The following is a 20,677-nucleotide window of genomic DNA, read 5'->3' as shown; positions in this document are numbered from 1 at the left end:
AACATTTTCACTGCATTGGAGAAACGTTTTTCTCCTACTAGCTGTACACAAAGGGAGGCACGCGCATATATTAAAGGGGTGTAGTAGAAACAAGCTTACGGAACTTTAAATTATTTCGATATCACCAAAGTAACAAAAGAAAAAGGAATGTTTCAAATGTAAAGAAGAAAAAAACTAAGAAAAAAACATACAGAACTTTGACATTCTGTGGTTCCTATGACAACACATTTGGAAATCTTAAAGGGCTTTGTGACATCACGAACATTCTAAAGTCAGGTGTAGGTTGAGCTGTGTGGGATCATTCGGTCACTTACTTTTGGCGAGCGGACGAGAAGCAACCTCTGAAAATCCCCAATAGTTTTTACCCAAACAGCACAAAAACACAGTATTTGAACGTGAAGCATTCTGTAACAAATACAGGTAGTTACTGCTTAGTTTTTAGGTTAACCTGTACATTTATTCAAAGAAAAACTGTGAAATATACCAAATTAGTTTCTTAGAGTATATTTATACAGTTTTATTTATTTGTACTGTTTTTCTATTAGTAAATTGTTGTGGGGTGAGGTGGCTGACAGCAGGTTGCCACTTGTAAATTTCCTCTATAATTTCTAACTTATTTACTTGTAAATCTTAAATCTAAATAATCTTTGGTGGCAGGGCTATATCACTAAGACCTTTTGATAACTCATTATTGTGGGGCTTTTAAAAACAGTTATAAACATTAATCAAGGCAGAAAATCATTCAATTGTGGCAATTAGAATAACATACCAATACTTTGTTAACTTTGCTTTCAGTTATGGCGTCAGCTTTGAAATCTCAACCCCTGGTCAACACAATCTCAGACAATTACGAGATTTTAATAGTTCTGGGAGTGGGTTCCTTTGGACAGGTGCTGAAATGTTTGAAACTGGACACTGCAGAGACTGTGGCTGTCAAGGTTTTGAGAAACAGTAACGCGGATGAACTCAACATGAGAGAGGTGAGCTAGCTTTGGATGATCACAAGTCAAAGATCCATTATTGGACATTGCCTGAGTCTTAATAAATATTTGCTCGTACACAACCTCACTGTTTTATGTATCCTCAGATGCGCATGCTGGAAAAGCTCAGATGTTTTGACTCTGATAAGTCCAGCATCGTCAGATGCCATGAATGCTTTCAACGGATGAACCGGACTTTCATGGTTTTTGAAATGCTGGATATGAGCCTCCATGACTACATGAACAAGAGAGGATGGCGGCCTGCACCTCTCAATGGCATAAGAAGGGTGATCAAAGACGTAAGGATGCCAGATAGAAAATAATTAACAACTATTAGTTTTCCACCCGTTAGATAAGATATACTTTTATTGATCCCAGTTTGGGAAATCATTCTCATCATATAAACATTACGTAAATGACTTCACTTGCAGTTGGCCACAGCATTTGATACCCTAAAGAGTATTGGACTGATCCATACAGACTTGAAGTTGGACAACGTCATGCTGGTGGATCACCAGGTACAGCCGTTCAGGGTGAAGCTCATCGACTTTGGCCTAGTTGTGAAGACCTCCGAAGTCTGGAAAGGACTTGTAGTGCAGCCTGTCTGGCATAGGTAAGACCTTTAGACCTTTATCATGGATACGCAATCGATGTAGGAAGTTCACTGCCATCTGGCTGTCTCTTATTGAATATTTGGAGAAGAGCAGTATGCCTAAAGAAAATGTATGAGTTGTATTTTTATTTCTTTAAAAATGACCTTGTATATTGTGCTGTTCTTCCACACTCAGAGCCCCTGAAGTTATTCTTGGCCAGCCATTCAATGCGGCCATTGATGTTTGGTCTCTTGGCACCATATTGGCCGTAATGCTCCTTGGTGTTCCGCTTTTCCCAGGAAATAATGTGTATGATGTGGTGAGTAACATTGATGGTTCATTTCTACATTTGTCCTAATGTTTGTAATATTGTTTTGATATGTACTAATACTTTACGGTCAGGCATGTTTAATACATGGCTATTAGAACATGCATAGAGTAGTCAAAATGACATTTTGCTGTGTTTTGTCTCTAGCTCCGTTTCATCATCGATCTCCTGGGTGAACCACCAAGGAAACTCTTGAATAGTGGATTATTCACAGAGTCATTCTTTAAGGGAAAAAGCAGATTCTGTAGGCGGACGGTTTGGAAATTCAAGGTATAGCACCACAACCTTCTTTGCCAAACATTCATTATCCTCCATTAGATCATGAGCATAAAAAGCAATACAATATTTTGTCTTCTTCCAGACACCCTTGGAGTTTCGGCTGGAAACAAAGCTGAAGACGAGTGATGACAGGAAATACAAGTTTTCCTCTCTGGAGGAGCTGAAAACAGTAAGTTCTCAAGAAGGTGCTGCCTGTAGAGGCAGTAACAACATAGCCAAATATCAGGAAATCTTTTTGCCTGCGTGTCAATTCATTTGTCAATATTTTTTTTTATTTAGTCAAGCACACACAACAAAACCAGCTTCCAGGCAGAAGACAGAAAGGCTTGTGTGGAGCTTTTGCAGGACATGCTCCAGATGGACCAAAAGAAAAGGATTACTCCAAAACAAATCCTGGCCCATCCATTCATAACCAGGAGCTACCTCAATCTGAGCAAGAACTGTCTGTATGGGTAAGTATGTCTGTTTGACAACAGTAGGCATTTTAGGTTACTTTAAATGGCTTTTGTAATGTGTACCGTACGCAATTTGAACATGATTGTAAACGTGATTATCCTTTTGTAGCACTGAAACTGTAGAAGCTGACAGTTCCAGCGAGAGGCCAGGGACAGAACAGATACAACTTGACGGGTAAATAATGATTTGTTTCTTTTGGTTTTGTGGTAGAATGGAAATAATAATTTTCTATCAGTTTGAAACATTTCACCTGGAAAAGCGCTCTAATAAAAATGTAATGAATTATCCTTATTTGCTCTGAACTCAGCACGCTTCCGAATGTTCCCAAATGCACCCGAACAACATATTTTAAGGGAACACCACTTGTTAAACGTGTGCATCTTTGCTTACCTTTAGATTCTCTGAACACTCCTGTAGTCTCAAAGAGCTGCCAGCTGGGGTCATCGAGGTTCAGACCGATGAGAGGACCGTACTGGTTGAAGAAGCCACCAAAGAGAGCAGTGTCATCAGGTAAGGCCACTAATCCCTCAGCTGAGAGTAGAAGAAAAACACATTAAAGTTAAGAGAGATAAAATGATCATAATGTTCAAAGTTAATGCAATCGAAGCAGGTGACATAAGATGCACCGTTGCCCTTAATATGACAATGTCAGTTTCAATATAATCTAGACCTTTTGATCTTGTATGAACCAACAATGACCCTGTAAGTGTTTGCGTAGGACCCAGACTGTGCAGGGAGATACCCCCAGCTCAGTGAAGGCTGAAATTGCACATGAAATTAAACTGGATTCAATCACTGATGAAGATTGGGAAATAAGCATCGTATCGGTTATTGGAAAGGGCCATTCCGAAGCTCCCAAGTCCAGCAGCGAAGAGACTTTGCCCGCACCTGGTAGGAAATATTTACCTCACCATTTTCTGAATTGTCGTATTTTGATTAAAACACTAACTATCATTTTAATTTTCAGTGGTCAGCGAGCCCAGGAAGAAAAAGAAGAAGGGAATCAGAGGATTCTTCTCCAGGATGAGGAGACATTTCTTCTCCTGCTTCTGTGTGCCTGGGCAGGGCGAGGAGTGAAGTAGTCTTTGAAGGTTTTCCAATGAAACTCACTCAGTCAGTTCAACATCAGCAGCTTCATTTCCCTTAACTCTGACATGGGTGTTTAAAACTCCTTCAAGCTCTCCGGAGATTCAGTGCAAAACTTCACAGTTACTTCTATGGGCAGCACGGCACTTCCTGTGAGGAGCAGGAGCCGTGTCTGCATGGGTTTTCTCCGGGACCTCCGGTTTTCTCCCGTTTTTTACAATAAATGTTTCACAAATTACAAATATGTCTATTGGTTGTACATTTTTAGTCTACGGAGCCCTGGAGGGTTCATAGAGAGACAAATAAATAAAACGTGACCAGGTTTTACTTTCTCGAACGCTTTATTAACTTGTGCGCACGAGTTAATAAAGCGTGGTTAGTTTTATGAAGAATATGTCCGGTCGCCAGGGCGTGTGTGTGCGTGTGCGTGTGCGTGTGTGCGTGGCCTGTCACGATAATTAATTGTGTTGGACGATACATTTTTCTGGAAATTATTGCGATAAACGATAATATTGTCGGCACCGTTTTAAGACCATTTTAGACATAATGATAATATATAATAATAATTCAAGTACATCCTTTCAAACATATTTTTTTTTTGAACATTCAACATTGCAAATGAAATGTGAAATAATATTAAAATATATAAATTAATAAATAAAACAAATTAATTAAATTATAATAAATTAATTAAATCACACACAACCAAAACAATAAATTAAATATTGTCAGGCTGGAAAACACAGCTCTCGCTCTCTCTCATATATATATAAATAAATAAATAAATAAATAAATAAATAAATAAATAAATAATTATGAGCACACATTATCTCACAAGCAAAAAAAAACTCCTTAAAACAACAGTCAAGTGTACAGTCCACTGTCAAAGACCCAGATGCCTCAACAGGCCATATCCAAATCTGTTTTTCTAAGTTTTCGAGCAAGGAACACCAACATGTTTGCATTGCCGGGCGGGGGCTCTCCATCTCCAGCTGCCGTGTTTGCTCCCAGATGGAAAAACGGAATGGGGTGGTTGTGTTTTAGGTAGTTTAAAACGCGTGGTATTGCCTGCTTTTGTCGCTACCTTTTTTAAACCAATGCGACACACCGCCCGGCTCATTCAAGTCCGTAGGTTCGCCTCGTTGATTTGGTTTGAATCCAAAATACTGCCACACCGGAGAATCGAGATGTGTCGTTAGGTTTTGTAACCAATTCCATTTCACTTTAAATTCCCCGCGAGTAAGTCACACGTTGTCTCCCGCTTGTTGCTATATTATTAATTTGGCTGCTACGCTGCTGCACGTGCACGCGGAGTGTCCTGACCTGGCTGTGTGTCAGCCCCGCTCCTCACAGCGCGCCTGGCAGCCACAGCGCTCCAGGCTAAAATGCTGGTCACATCTTTATGTAAACGGCAATTTATCGAGCTCAGAGAAGTTATCGAGGCCATTTTTATTTATCTTACGATAAGTCCATTTATCGATTATCGCGACAGGCCTATGTGTGTGTGGGCATTTGTTTATGATAGTGTCGTTTGTTCCGGTGCACTCCGGCAGGACTATAGCACATTGAGATTAAGATTAAAAAAAAAATCTTTCACTTGGGAATACACATAACTATGGATAACCAGATTTGTGTAAATTACTGTTCGTGGTCATTTGAAAACAAATGCCGGTGGTGTCGGACACACACAAACACACCGAACACGCACACACAGAGCGGAGCTGAGCACAAACACACACACACATCATGCGCCCCGGTGACAGGACATCTCCTTCATAAAACGAGGGGGAATACTCTGGTAGTTCGATGTGTGTATAGGTATGTGTGGTTAAACGTAGCAGCCTCGATCTCTATTCAGCTGTTCTAATGAAGGGAAACACAGTGAAGTAAACAGTAAAAGGCACAGCTCTTTGCAGCTGGTGCTGCTCTTCTCAGATTCTGCTGAGTTACACGTTACTGCCTCCAGTGCCCTGTACGACGAAACCAGTTCAACAGACCCTGGATATGTTTGATTTACCCGGCTTAACTAACCCTAACAAACGCGATGTCGCTAAGCGGTCCTACGAAGCTGGTTATCAACTCAGTATATCAACCAGGGTTTCTCTGACCGGCTGAGAGCGCGTTCACGTGAAAGGGACGGGGTTAGCAACATTTGACCAATCACAAACATGGAGACGCGTGCTGACAGCGCAGCGTCATACTTCATGAATGAATAGTAAATAGCAAATCCTGCTTCGTAGTACAGGCCAGGGCCGTGGGAAGTAGGGGTGCTGAGGGTGCTGCAGCACCCCCTGGTGGAGGACAGGGGATCTGCACTTCCACAAGATTAAATACAAATATAATTTAAAAAAAAATGAATTTTCAGCTTTGATGTAACAACATTCATAATTAAGTAAAGATAACACCCTTTTCACCCAGGTTACATTTTCCATTTGCCCCGTACGATGGGCGCTGTAAGTGATGAAAGTGGGGGATGTTGGCTTATCAGGCGCCCGCAGCTCACAGCCAGCGTGAGAGAGAGATAGATAGATAGAGAGAGGGGGTGCACCTGTACCGGCGGGGAATGTTGTTAGCTTCTGCTGCGCTAACGGATATAAGAAGCTCTTTCTACAATAATGTGGAGGGAGAGTTCTGTCCTGTCAGACTGAGAGGCTCAGTGAGGTAAAGGACTCTGAGGGTTTAGATATTTCACTTTAGTCTAAGTTATCTCAGTGGGTCTCAAACGTTTTGATCACAATTTATGTAAACAAATATTTCCAAGGCACTCCCTTATAATTATTAGGATAAATAAAAACAGGTTTGAAATCATTCCAATGTATACTATAGGACAGTAAACCAAAAATATCGTTTAAAACTGGAGAGATTTAAAAATATGCATAAATAAATAAATGTTAACTGATAAAATAAGATATAAATGAACCACAAAAATAAAACAAGTTAGCCTACATTTATTTGTTATTGGCTATGGTAGGTTATCGGTTATGTTCACATACTTATTTGATTATTAAAAGGCAAACCGATCTTTTTCATATGGGTGTTTAGAGTTGTATCCCCTAGATCAGTCTCTAGTAATTGGGTGCTCAAAGTGCACCAGATTGAAGCATTTTACTTTAAAATGTTAAAAACAATCTTCCCCGGGGGGGGCACCCCCGGACCCCCTAGAGGATGTGAATTCCACCCCCCAATTAAAACATGTTCAATGTTCATGCAATACTAAATAGTATACATTTGAAGCCTTTTTATATAAGCTGTCCACCATGTCAATATGTTTCTCTGTTTGTAGCTTTTGTAGAGGTTTTTCATTGCCAGCTAAAATCTTGCCTATAGGGCAGCAAATTGGTCAAAACCGGCCCTGGTGTCATCCCCACAGCACCCCCCATTTGAAACATGTTCCCACGGCTATGGTACAGGCCACTGGGGCCGCAGAGATTTCATAAAGTGAAGGAGGTTTTCCTTCTATAAAACAGCTGTGGGTAGCAGATACTGTGAGTCACGGACAGGAATCCCTCAATTTAAATAAAACGAGGCCACGCTTTATGAACTCGTGCGAACAAGAAAGTAAAACGTGGCCAGGTTTTATTTATTTTTCTCTCTATGAACCCTCCAGGGCTCCGAATCAGTCTAAAGATAGGACTGAAATACATTTCGGTTGGTAAATTGTTTTGTGTCTATGAAGACTTTCTACTGTGATTTAATAAGAGCAGGTCTTTCTGAGGATAAACTCTCAAGCCATATTTAGGGGGATGCCACGCTGTTATTTCAGTTTTAGATTTTTCCAGCAGTTCATATTCCAATTTTTGGTGCATTTATGGTCAAATGGCCGTTACAAATAGTGACAATTGTTTTGGAGATACATTTTCATTTCTCTCCACCTTTTTATTTTTCCAACAATTTTGTTTTCTGGTGCTTTAAAAAAGGTACTGCTTCTCACAGGGCTGCTACTATGGCTGCAGACTTAAAGTCTTGTTTTGCCAAATGTTAAGAATATGGTATCATTACTACAAAATGTGATACAAACTTCATTTACTTCCATCATGTCAATTACGGTCTGTATGATATTCATATTTATTCTGTATTGTGTCTGTATTATACTGTCTATATATCTGTATCTATAGAGTATTTATTTTGTATACTACTGTTTATAATGTTATACTCCTTTATACTATTCATAGTTTAAATACTTCAGTTTGTATCTTTCCGATGTGTATCTATATTATACTAGACATCACTTTGCTGCTTCTTTTTTGCACTTCTAGTAACGTGATTACAACATTATCTTTATCTTATGACTTGTACTTTGTGCATTGAGAATAAAGTGGAATCATATCTAATCGAATTGTGTGTGAGCCCTCATATTTATCGTGATCACCCAATAACAGAGTCATCAACCAGTAGCTTATGTTCTCAAATATCTCCCTGGATGCTCAAAGGCAGTTGAAAGTAGCTGTCAATTATGCAAAGAGTGAAGATACATTTAATACTACGTTAAACACTCACCAGCCACTTTATTACGTACAACTGTTCCACTGCTCGATAACGCAAATATATCAACGGCCAATCACATGGCAGCAACACAATGCATTTAGGCATGTAGACATGGTCAAGACGAGCTGGTGAAGTTCCAACAGAGCATCAGAACGGGGGGAAAAGGAGATTTAAGTGACTTTGAGCGTGGCATGGTTGTTGGTGTCAGATGCCTTTTTGATGCCAGAGGCCAGAGGAGAATGGCCAGACTGGTTCAAGATGATAGAAAGGCAACAGTATCTCAAAGAACCACTCATTACAACCAAGGAATGCAGAAGACCATCTCTGAACACAAAACATGTGGAACCTTGAAGCTGATGGGCTACAGCAGCAGAAGACCACACCGAGTGCCCCTCCTGTCAGCTAAGAATAGGAAACTGAGGCTAATTTGCACAGGCTCACCAAAATTGGACAATAGAAGTTTGGAAAAAATGTTGCCTGGTCTGATGAGAGTTGATTTTTGCCACGACATTCAAACCGCAGGGTCAGAATTTGGCGTAAACAACATGAAAGCTTGGATCCACCCTGCCTTGTATCAATGGTTCAGGCTGGTGGTGGTATTACAAGGTCTGGGGGATATTTTCTTGACATACTTCGGGCCCCTTAGTACCAATCCCTTAGTACCAATTGAGCCTCGTTTAAATGCCACAGCTCATCTAAGTATTGTTGCTGACCATGTCCATCCCTTTATAACCACAGTGTACCCATCTTCTGATGGCTACTTCCAGCAGGATAAAGCGCCATGTCACAAAGCTCAAATCATATCAAACAGTTTTTTTGAACATGACAGTGAGTTCAAGGTACTCAAATGGCCTCCACAGTTACCAGATATAAATCCAATAAAACACCTTTGGGATGTGGTGGAACGGGAACTTCACAACATGGATGTGCAGCCGAGAAATCGGCAGCAACTGCGTGATGCTATCATGTCAATATGGACATAAATCTCTGAGGAATGTTTCCAGCACCTTGTAGAGTTCAACCATAGAGTTCAACCCAGTACTAGCAAGGTGTACCTAAGAAAGAGTCAGGTGAGTGAATATAGTCATTGTTACGTGCCGGGCAGGCTGTACTTGTTTCCTTCCCTCCTGCTCTTTTCTCTTCTCCCTGTTTTTCCTCTACAGCTAATCAGCAGCTGATCAGTACCTGCCCGGGCACCTGAAACTGATGGCTGATTAGCTCCTCTCACCCTCAGCTGGCCTGTCAGCAGCCAGGGCCGGTCATAGAGGAGGCACCCAGGAAGCCTTCTCCCTTTCTCACCCTGGGCCTGCTGCTGACTGAAGAGCCTCTGTACGAGTGTTTGTTAAGTTGCTGATTTCTACTGTGGACCCTGTTTTCTTATCTTTGCGAATGTGTGTGTGGTGGGGGGGGGGGGGGGGTGGAGGAGTTAGTTAAGTTTGGAGTACCTTTTACATTTCATCATGTAGGTAACATATGTTTGATGTTGGGGAATAATTTCCCCTGCATGTCATCTTTCGACCTCTGACGCAGATGCCCAGCCTTGAGCTGCCCTAGCATTTTGTTGTTGTTGTAGGGCTGAACGATTAATCGATTTTAAATCGAAATCGCGATTTTAAATGATGCGATTATGAAATCACAAAGCCTGCGATTTTTTTTACTTTTTTTCTTGTGAGCCAGTCATCCACACCAATCAGAAGTGCTGTGCTCCACATGCACCAGCCATTGTTAACCAATCAGAAGTGGCCCATGATAGAAGGTGATGGACAGATTGATCCAATCTGCCAAGTATTTTTGAAAGTGCCCCTGACTAGCGGGGGGGGAGACATTCTACAGATCGCCAGTCCGCCCCTGAAAAATGTCTATGCACACGTTATTATTAATAATAGTAATACAAATAACAGTGTTTCCCATACATCGACATACAAACCCCGCAGATCCTCAACTCCGGTGTGTCTCACTCATTAAGGCGAGACACGGCAGGCAAAAACATTGTTTTTCATGCACTGGTCAATTTTGATATTTTGCGCCATTTTGATTCCACAACATGTTTTCTTTCAGGCTTTTGGAAGGAAAATGTACAAAATACACATGTGTATTTTACTATAGTTTGTCTATTTGCGTCTGTAGATTTCTCCTAAATTCACCAAAAGTTAGCATTCTAACGTAACTTAGTACCGCGACCGCTGTTTGCACCATGTAATCAGAGGTATCGTTCGAAAGCTTCGGATCCAAATATGGTCATTTCCTTTGTATCAGCAACCAATCGTGAAAGTACAAAGGGGTCTTATACCAAAAAACTCAATCTCATTAGCTGGTGTCGATGCGGTGCCCCTACAAATAGAATAAAATGATGTGGGAACACTGGATAATAATGAAAAATTATATATTTTTTATTTTTTAAATCATCTCGCGACCCCCACTTTGGGAACCCCTGCCCTAGACCTTAGTGAGGACGTAGCAGTCATACATATGGGATTTTTTTCAGCAGCAAGAACTGGGAGACTAGTCAGGGATCAAGGGAAAGATGAATGCACCAATGTAAGACAGATCCTTGATGAAAACCTGGTCCCGAGTGCTCTGGACCACAGACAGTCCTGCACGGGTCTGATTTTCAAGACCCGCGACGTGCAATACCGAACCCGCCCCGCCACCCGCACATATTGCCAATTAGTTCTGCAAACCGACCCGACCCGTCGGCACAATATCCGCAAACCGACCAGAACCCGCATATCCTATATGAGCAGTGAAAACGTGCAATTATTAACATACGCAGTTGCATATTTGGCTCAAAAAGCGTGGGATGTTGGTTATTTTCTCCATCTAGGATGACACCAAAAGCCTCCCAGACGTTGGATTTCGCTCTTGAGGAAGTGTTATTGAAAATGCTGTATTCTCCGAGCTCCGCCTTCACCTCAGCCATTTCGAAAGTGGCAGGCTCAGCAGCAGATTACGATAATGCGTGGTCCCGCGGGGGAGAGGTCTGAGGATTTAAACATTAAACTAAATTATTATTTTAATATATTTATTATGCAACAGCCGCAACCCGACCCGCATCATCTTTGTTTTACCCAGAACCGAACCCGGAAAAAAGCGTTTGAAAAAATAACACTCGTTAATCACTTTTTTTGCGGGGTACCCGACCCGATGTAGGACTCAAAAGTTCAACTTCGAACAGGACAACGACCCAAAGCACACAGCCAAGATAACAAAGGAGTGGCCTCGAGACAAGTCTGTGAATGTCCTTGAGTGACCGAGCCAGGGCCCAGGCCCAAACACGATTGAACATCTCTGGAGAGATCTGAAAATGGCTACTACCAACGCTCCCCATCTAACCTGATGGAGCACGAGACGATCCGCAAAGAAGAATAGGAGAAACTGCCCAAAAATAGGTGTCCCAAGCTTGTAGCATCATACTCAAGAAGAATTGAGGCTGTTAATTCCAAAGGTGATTCAACAAAGTCTTAAAAGTCCCATGTCATGCTTTTCCAGTTATTACCCGTCCCCTTGTGTGTTATGTAGCTTTTTATGCATGTAAACAGTCTGGAGAGTCACAAACCCTCAAAGTACATCCTGTAGCGAGTAAAACTCTAACACAGAAAGCCTAGCCTCACACACACACACTGAATCTTTTCTCAGCTGCAGCTCCGGATTTCTCAGCCTGAGACGGCGGGACGCGACGAGGCTCGGCCTGAGCACACAGACAGACTCACAGCCAGGCTGCGGGGGTGTGTGTTTGCTCGGGCTGGATTTCGCTGTGTCTCGCTGTCTTGCAGACCCCAAGCAGCAACCAGGAAACAACACCAGTAAGCCAGCTCCATAGCCACGGGAAGTAATTTTACTTAGGGGGTGCGGCGAATTGTCAACGGGGGTGGGGGTGGGGGGGGGGTAGCCTCGCTGCGGGGACACGGCGGACCTCTGTCGCCTGTCAGCGCAGCTTCAATGATGCCGTTTAAAAAACACATTAAGGGCGGTGCCGGCCCTGAGCGAACCGAGCCGGCAGTCAACGGCCCAGTCGTTCTGTGATTCTCCAGATTCTGCAGCACCCCCAGCACCCCTACTTCCCGCGGCTTTGGCCAGCTCACTGTCCGCTCCAGCAGCGAGCCCTGCAACGTCCCGCAAACACGGCACCCAGACCCCACGCAGCATTCTCATCTGTTTGTCATTGCTGGTGTCATTTTCGGGTTGCCAACGCCATTGTAACACATAATAACTGATGTTTTGCTGTAACGGTGGTGGACTCATCAGAACAGAGTGGGCGAGCTGACCAATCAGAGCACAGTGAGCTCAGAGGGAGGGGGAGGGGGGGGCAAGAGCTCCAACAAGCCGTTTAGGACAGAGAGTTACTATACAGAGATGCTGTATGAGAAACCAATGTGAGTTTGGAAAATTGCACAATAGAAATCTATTCTAGTATACCTCAACAATGGAATTATGATCACTAGAAATGGCCATGACATGAGACCTTTAAGTAAAGGGTGTGAAAATGTATGTGATATTTGAGTGTGATATTTTTCATAAATTCTGAAACATTTAAAAAAAGCTTTTTTCACTTTGTCATTATGGGTTATTGTGTGCAGAATGTTTAGAAAAAAAGAATTGAATCCATTTAGGAATAAGGCTGTAACATAACATTTGGAAAAAGTGAAGGGGTATGAATACTTTCCAGATGCATGAATGGCATCCTGATCGTATACAGTAGCTTAATTAATTGAATATTGTCAATGTTCTTTTTTTAAATATTATATTATATATATGTATATATAAAATTAAGTCATACATAGTCAATGACTTGTTTTCAAAATGTCGTGGTCTGATAAGTTATGTTATTGATGGTGTCATTAGTGGTGAAAAGTGACTACCGGTAAGTACATTTACACACGTACAGTACTTAAATACAATGTTTGCCAATACTTTTGTAATTTGACTGAAGTAAGACTTCAATGCAGTACTTTAACTTGCAACAAGGATTTTGATGTAGCTTTTAAGTATAAAGTACTTTTCCACTTTTGAGCTTTAGATTGTGATCCCATTTGGATCCACTGTGTCTGGTTTATTTCAATCTACTCTTTACTTTACCCATTTATCTGACGGATAACATCAGTTTACATTATACCACAATGGCTTAAACTATAAATCACATTCAACTGAACACCCAATATCCCAAGTCATAGGAAAAACACAAATGTACCCTCATCTGCCCCCACGTTGTTAACTCAAAGGCGTTTAGTGACTTCTAGTGGCAGCAGGCTGCTAGTGAAACCCCTGCTATAAGACTGAGATGCATTTTTCTCATATTAACGTGTTTGGGAATATTTATATAATATTTCTGAATAATAGAGAATAAATATTATGGTATAATACAATTATTGGTATGGTATTATTTGTAGAATCAAAATACAGTCATTGCTTCACAGGATTTGTTCTGATTCAGATGATCAAGAAAAAGAATATTACACAAGGTTTAATGAATTGTTGTAATAATTAAAAAAATTCACATCATGTTTTTATCCGACAATTGTTCCACTTTAATAGATTTATGTGGCAGTTTATCCTTTAAAATCAACATTTTCACTGCATTGGAGAAATGTTTCTCTCCTACTAGCTGTACACAAAGGGAGGCACGCACATATATTAAAGGGGTGTAGTAGAAACAAGCTTACGGAACTTTAAATTATTTCAATATCACCAAAGTAACAAAAGAAAAAAGAAAGGTTCAAATGTAAAGAAGAAAAAAACAAAGACAAAACATACAGAACTTTGACATTCTGTGGTTCCTATGACAACACATTTGGAAATCTTAAAGGGCTTTGTGACATCACGAACATTCTAAAGTCAGGTGTAGGTTGAGCTGTGTGGGATCATTCGGTCATTTACTTTTGGCGACCGGACGAGAAGCAACCTCTGAAAATCCCCAATAGTTTTTACCCAAACAGCACAAAAACACACAGTATTTGAACGTGAAGCATTCTGTAACAAATACAGGTAGTTACTGCTTAGTTTTTAGGTTAACCTGTACATTTATTCAAAGAAAAACTGTGAAATATACCAAATTAGTTTCTTAGAGGAGTTTATACAGTTTATTTATTTGTACTGCTTTTCTATTAGTAAATTGTTGTGGGGTGAGGTGGCTGACAGCAGGTTGCCACTTGTACATTTCCTCTATCATTTCTAAATTATTTACTTGTAAATCTTAAATCTAAATAATCTTTGGTGGTAGGGCTATATCACTAAGACCTTTTGATAACTCATTATTGTGGGGCTTTTAAAAACAGTTATAAACATTAATCAAGGCAGAAAATCATTCAATTGTGGAAATTGGAATAACATACCAATACTTTGTTAACTTTGCTTTCAGTTATGCCGTCAGTTTTGGAATCTCAACCCCTGGTCAACACAATCTCAGACAATTACGAGATTTTAATAGTTCTGGGAGTGGGTTCCTTTGGACAGGTGCTGAAATGTTTGAAACTGGACACTGCAGAGACTGTGGCTGTCAAGGTTTTGAGAAACAGTAACGCAGATGAACTCAACATGAGAGAGGTGAGCTAGCTTTGGATGATCACAAATCAAAGATCCATTATTGGAAATTGCCTGAGTCTTAATAAATATTTGCTCGTACACAACCTCACTGTTTTATGTATCCTCAGATGCGCATGCTGGAAAAGCTCAGATGTTTTGACTCTGATAAGTCCAGCATCGTCAGATGCCATGAATGCTTTCAACGGATGAACCGGACTTTCATGGTTTTTGAAATGCTGGATATGAGCCTCCATGACTACATGAACAAGAGAGGATGGCGGCCTGCACCTCTCAATGGCATAAGAAGGGTGATCAAAGACGTAAGGATGCCAGATAGAAAATAATTAACAACTATTAGTTTTCCACCCGTTAGATAAGATATACTTTTATTGATCCCAGTTTGGGAAATCATTCTCATCATATAAACATTACGTAAATGACTTCACTTGCAGTTGGCCACAGCATTTGATACCCTAAAGAGTATTGGACTGATCCATACAGACTTGAAGTTGGACAACGTCATGCTAGTGGATCACCAGGTACAGCCGTTCAGGGTGAAGCTCATCGACTTTGGCCTAGTTGTGAAGACCTCCGAAGTCTGGAAAGGACTTGTAGTGCAGCCTGTCTGGCATAGGTAAGACCTTTAGACCTTTATCATGGATACGCAATCGATGTAGGAAGTTCACTGCCATCTGGCTGTCTCTTATTGAATATTTGGAGAAGAGCAGTATGCCTAAAGAAAATGAATGAGTTGTATTTTTATTTCTTTAAAAATGACCTTGTATATTGTGCTGTTCTTCCACACTCAGAGCCCCTGAAGTTATTCTTGGCCAGCCATTCAATGCGGCCATCGATGTTTGGTCTCTTGGCACCATATTGGCCGTAATGCTCCTTGGTGTTCCGCTTTTCCCAGGAAATAATGTGTATGATGTGGTGAGTAACATTGATGGTTCATTTCTACATTTGTCCTAATGTTTGTAATATTGTTTTGATATGTACTAATACTTTACGGTCAGGCATGTTTAATACATGGCTATGAGAACATGCATAGATTAGTCAAAATGACATTTTGCTGTGTTTTGTCTCTAGCTCCGTTTCATCATCGATCTCCTGGGTGAACCACCAAGGAAACTCTTGAATAGTGGATTATTCACAGAGTCATTCTTTAAGGGAAAAAGCAGATTCTGTAGGCGGACGGTTTGGAAATTCAAGGTATAGCACCACAACCTTCTTTGCCAAACATTCATTATCCTCCATTAGATCATGAGCATAAAAAGCAATACAATATTTTGTCTTCTTCCAGACACCCTTGGAGTTTCGGCTGGAAACAAAGCTGAAGACGAGTGATGACAGGGAATACAAGTTTTCCTCTCTGGAGGAGCTGAAAACAGTAAGTTCTCAAGAAGGTGCTGCCTGTAGAGGCAGTAACAACATAGCCAAATATCAGGAAATCTTTTTGCCTGCGTGTCAATTCATTTGTCAATATATTTTTTTATTTAGTCAAGCACACACAACAAAACCAGCTTCCAGGCAGAAGACAGGAAGGCTTGTGTGGAGCTTTTGCAGGACATGCTCCAGATGGACCAAAAGAAAAGGATTACTCCAAAACAAATCCTGGCCCATCCATTCATAACCAGGAGCTACCTCAATCTGAGCAAGAACTGTCTGTATGGGTAAGTACGTCTGTTTGACAACAGTAGGCATTTTAGGTTACTTTAAATGGCTTTTGTAATGTGTACCGTACGCAATTTGAACATGATTGTAAACGTGATTATCCTTTTGTAGCACTGAAACTGTAGAAGCTGACAGTTCCAACGAGAGGCCAGGAACAGAACAGATACAACTTGACGGGTAAATAATGATTTGTTTCTTTTGGTTTTGTGGTAGAATGGAAATAATACTTTTCTATCAGTTTGAAACATTTCACCTGGAAAAGCGCTCTAATAAAAATGTAATGAATTATCCTTATTTGCTCTGAACTCAGCATGCTTCCGAATGTTCCTAAATGCACCCGAACAACATATTTTAAGGGAACACCACTTGTTAAACGTGTGCATCTTTGCTTACCTTTAGATTCTCTGAACACTCCTGTAGTCTCAAAGAGCTGCCAGCTGGGGTCATCGAGGTTCAGACCGATGAGAGGACCGTACTGGTTGAAGAAGCCACCAAAGAGAGCAGTGTCATCAGGTAAGGCCACTAATCCCTCAGCTGAGAGTAGAAGAAAAACACATTAAAGTTAGGAGAGATAAAAGGATCATAATGTTCAAAGTTAATGCAATCGAAGCAGGTGACATAAGATGCACCGTTGCCCTTAATATGACAATGTCAGTTTCAATATAATCTAGACCTTTTGATCTTGTATGAACCAACAATGACCCTGTAAGTGTTTGTGTGTTTGTGTAGGACCCAGACTGTGCAGGGAGATACCCCCAGCTCAGTGAAGGCTGAAATTGCATATGAAATTAAATTGGATTCAATCACTGATGAAGATTGGGAAATAAGCATCGTATCGGTTATTGGAAAAGGCCATTCCGAAGCTCCCAAGTCCAGCAGCGAAGAGACTTTGCCCGCACCTGGTAGGAAATATTTACCTCACCATTTTCTGAATTGTCGTATTTTGATTAAAAAACTAATTAGAATTTTAATTTTCAGTGGTCAGCGAGCCCAGGAAGAAAAAGAAGAAGGGAATCAGAGGATTCTTCTCCAGGATGAGGAGACATTTCTTCTCCTGCTTCTGTGTGCCTGGGCAGGGTGAGGAGTGAAGTAGTCTTTGAAGGTTTTCCAATGAAACTCACTCAGTCAGTTCAACATCAGCAGCTTCATTTCCCTTAACTCTGACCTGGTTGTTTAAAACTCCTTCAAGCTCTCCGGAGATTCAGTGCAAAACTTCACAGTTACTTCTATGGGCAGCACGGCACTTCCTGTGAGGAGCAGGAGCCGTGTCTGCATGGGTTTTCTCCGGGACCTACGGTTTTCTCCCGTTTTTTACAATAAATGTTTCACAAATTACAAATATGTCTATTGGTTGGACATTTTCAGTCTTAAGATAGGACTGAAATACATTTCGGTTGGTAAATTGTTTTGTGTCTATAAAGACTTTCTACTGTGATTTACTAAGAGCTGGTCTTTCTGACAGATAAACTCTCAAGCCAAATTTAGGGGAATGCCACACTGTCATTTCAGTTTTAGATTTTTCCAGCAGTTCATATTCCAATTCGTGGTGCATTTATGGTCAAATGACCATTATAAAGTAGTGACAATTATTTTGGAAATAGATTTTTATGTCTGTCCCCATTCTATTATTCCAACCATTTTGTTTTCTGGTGCTTTAAAAAGTATTGATATTCACAGGGCTGATACTATGGCTGCAGCTTTAAAGTCCTGTTTTAGCAAAATGTTAAGAATATGGTATCATTATCCTGAAATTTGATAAATACTTAATTTACTTCAAATAATTTCAATAACAGTCTATAGGATATTCATATTTATTCTGTCTGTATTAATACTGTCAATATATTAACCATCTAGTGTATTCATTTTTTAAACGACTGTTTATAATGTGTATACCCCTTTATTCTGTTCATAGTGTAAATACTTCAGTTTGTATCGTTGAGATGTATATTTATATTATACTAGACATCACATTTTCTTTGTCTTATCACTTGTACTCTGTGCAATGACAATAACGTTGAATCTTATCTATTCAAATGTAGTTTGAGGCCTCGTATTTCTCGTGATTACCCAATAACAGAGTCATCAACCAGTAGCTTATGTTCTCAATTGTCTCCCTGGAAGCTCACAGGTAGTTGAAAGTAGCTGTCAAATATGCAAAGAGAGAAGAAGATACATTTAATACTACAGTCACACATAACAAATTGCTTCTTGGTCGAGGTCTGAAAAATGATGTAATTGTTTGTGTCATCAGTGGTGTAAAGTAACTGAGTACATGTACTCAAATATAATACTTAAGTTTGAGATACTTGTTCAGATTTCAGTTTTTGTTTCTACTACAATTCAGCGGTAAATACTCAATTTATTTAATGTGGAATTCAAACTAGCTACACACACAAACATTTCTCAGCTGATACCACTCTTCCGCATCCATACCAACACACCTACATCATATTAGTTTCATACATGTATTCCAATGGCTGTCAGGGCCCCTTTATACAACAGGCAAAGAAACCAAGAAATGACAAGCATGTAATTCAATGGTAAAATGTCACATCTGGTGATATAGAATAAAAAGGACAAATTGAACTATTTTCCTCCAATATAAAACCCTGACATTACAAAATGCATGATTTTAAACCGGTATGACAGAGAGATCAAAAGACGTGGTTATAATGTGAGTGGATGGGACACGAGTAGCTAATGTGTGAGTTTTTTGTTTAATCTGACTCTGTGCAAAAACTAATAATCTACCAAAATAAATGTTGTTGCTAATCTTTGACATATCCAAGACTGTGATAAAAAAAAAAAAAGAAAAGCTGACCCCACCCAACATTCATTATATGGAAAATAACTGCCTTTTTTTGCATGTTTTTCATAGAAAACGCAAATTCATGTTTTCAAACTGGCAGTTCAAGGGTTAAAATCCTGAACATAATTTAACATTTGGTATTTTTGATCAGGACTGAAGTTGATTGAAAGATTTAACCCCAAAAAGTTTTAAAAAATATTAATCTGTTGTCATTTTAGAGCAGTTTTTGTAAGTGGACATTTTTGCCCCGAATGAATAATATGTAACTTTTTTGTGCAATCTCATTTTGTGCGAAAAAACTAACCAGATATATATTTTTTGGGAAATAAGTAATTTTCTCTGTTTTCATCATGAAATAAAACAGCGGTTTCATGTTTTCAAAATGGCATTTAAAGGGTTAAAATCCTGAAAATTATTACATTTTTGGTATTTTCTAATAAGGCGGAAGTTGCTTTAAAGATTGAACCCAAAACAGTTGTGAAAAAAAACTTTTAATATAATGTTTTTATCAAAGTATTTTGCAGTGGACATTTTTGTCTCGAATGACTAATTTGCGTAGTCCAATCGAATGATACCGGAGGGTTAAGTACCAGATCCGAGTCCTTAACTAGTACCTAACTTTCAAATACAGTCTCTTGTGAATTGCCCTTCAACAAGGTTTGCAAACCAGCAAATTCACTTTGATCAATACATTCTTAAAGGCAGATGTTTGTTGTACAATTGTTGTGTCAGTGCTTCTTACCATGTGCTGCTGCTGCAAATCTCTCTGTCAGGAAAAGCAAATCCACTTTCATCAGTCAGTGGTTCCTGGTTTTATAACCTCAGTTGTTCTCTCTCCGGTCCTGGTTTGCCCTTAAACTCCTGCTTTCTCATTATTTTTGAGATAAAATCAGCTGGATCAACTGCTATTGTCTGAAATTACACAATTTAAAAATGGTTAAATGTGCTTTTTCAAATGTCTCACAAAGTTTGACACGACATTCGACTGGGCACACACACCTGTTCTAGTCAATGCGAGGTTATAATGCTAACCTCCCTGTGTGTATGTTTTTTTATTATAAATTCGGGAAGCCTAGTAGCTAAGCTTGTCCAATGTTACCCTACTACCCTACTGCCCTACTGCGTTGCCCTGCTGCTTACACCTGTAGCAAAACAAGGCTAAACCACTCCAGGTTAAATATGGTTTGGAGAGGAGGTTTCGTTAATAACAAGACCATATGGCTGGTGGGCACCAAGATATTCTAGTTTTTCTCATAAAGCGTACTTTCAAATGGTTGCTAAACCTCGTTTATCGGGACCGCAGCTCATCCGCAGCTACTGAACTTCTGCCATCTATGAGCAACTAATGTCAGCGGCAGCGTCATTCAAAAATATCCAATCAAATTGCAGAGGGCAGACAGGCAATCAGTAACACAGGTGGTTGCAATGTGCCATAATATGTAATAACATGTACACTTATATAAATAAT

At 40.1% G+C, this 20,677-nt stretch overlaps 3 protein-coding genes across 3 annotated transcripts; 2 read left to right on the top strand and 1 right to left on the bottom strand.

The window, feature by feature from the left end:
• Positions 1-80: 80 nt before the first annotated feature.
• On the bottom strand, positions 81-20,546 carry LOC307035068 (uncharacterized protein). The gene is made up of 5 exons (XM_079674042.1): positions 20,209-20,546; positions 19,952-20,121; positions 16,794-16,934; positions 3,027-3,167; positions 81-341 (listed from the first exon to the last, which is right to left on the bottom strand). Exons 2-5 carry the CDS (start codon positions 20,001-20,003, stop codon positions 307-309), a joined length of 369 nt encoding a protein of 122 aa, XP_079530168.1. The 5' UTR covers positions 20,004-20,121; positions 20,209-20,546; the 3' UTR covers positions 81-306.
• On the top strand, positions 434-2,814 carry LOC307037199 (homeodomain-interacting protein kinase 1-like; the record flags this gene model as incomplete). The annotated part of the gene is made up of 7 exons (XM_079677976.1): positions 434-980; positions 1,088-1,279; positions 1,412-1,593; positions 1,769-1,892; positions 2,263-2,349; positions 2,460-2,632; positions 2,745-2,814. Exons 1-7 carry the CDS (start codon positions 798-800, stop codon positions 2,812-2,814), a joined length of 1,011 nt encoding a protein of 336 aa, XP_079534102.1. The 5' UTR covers positions 434-797.
• LOC307037198 (homeodomain-interacting protein kinase 4-like) lies at positions 15,239-16,581 on the top strand (the record flags this gene model as incomplete). Its single annotated transcript, XM_079677975.1, has 6 exons — positions 15,239-15,360; positions 15,536-15,659; positions 15,816-15,938; positions 16,030-16,116; positions 16,227-16,399; positions 16,512-16,581. The coding sequence occupies exons 1-6, from the start codon at positions 15,248-15,250 to the stop codon at positions 16,579-16,581; spliced, it is 690 nt and encodes a 229-aa protein (XP_079534101.1). The 5' UTR covers positions 15,239-15,247.
• Positions 20,547-20,677: the final 131 nt, after the last annotated feature.

The sequence above is a fragment of the Notothenia rossii genome, assembly GCF_949606895.1.
Source record: "Notothenia rossii genome assembly, chromosome: 4".
NCBI classification, from domain to species: Eukaryota; Metazoa; Chordata; class Actinopteri; order Perciformes; family Nototheniidae; genus Notothenia; species Notothenia rossii.
This window is presented reverse-complemented; position numbering and strand designations above follow the sequence as displayed.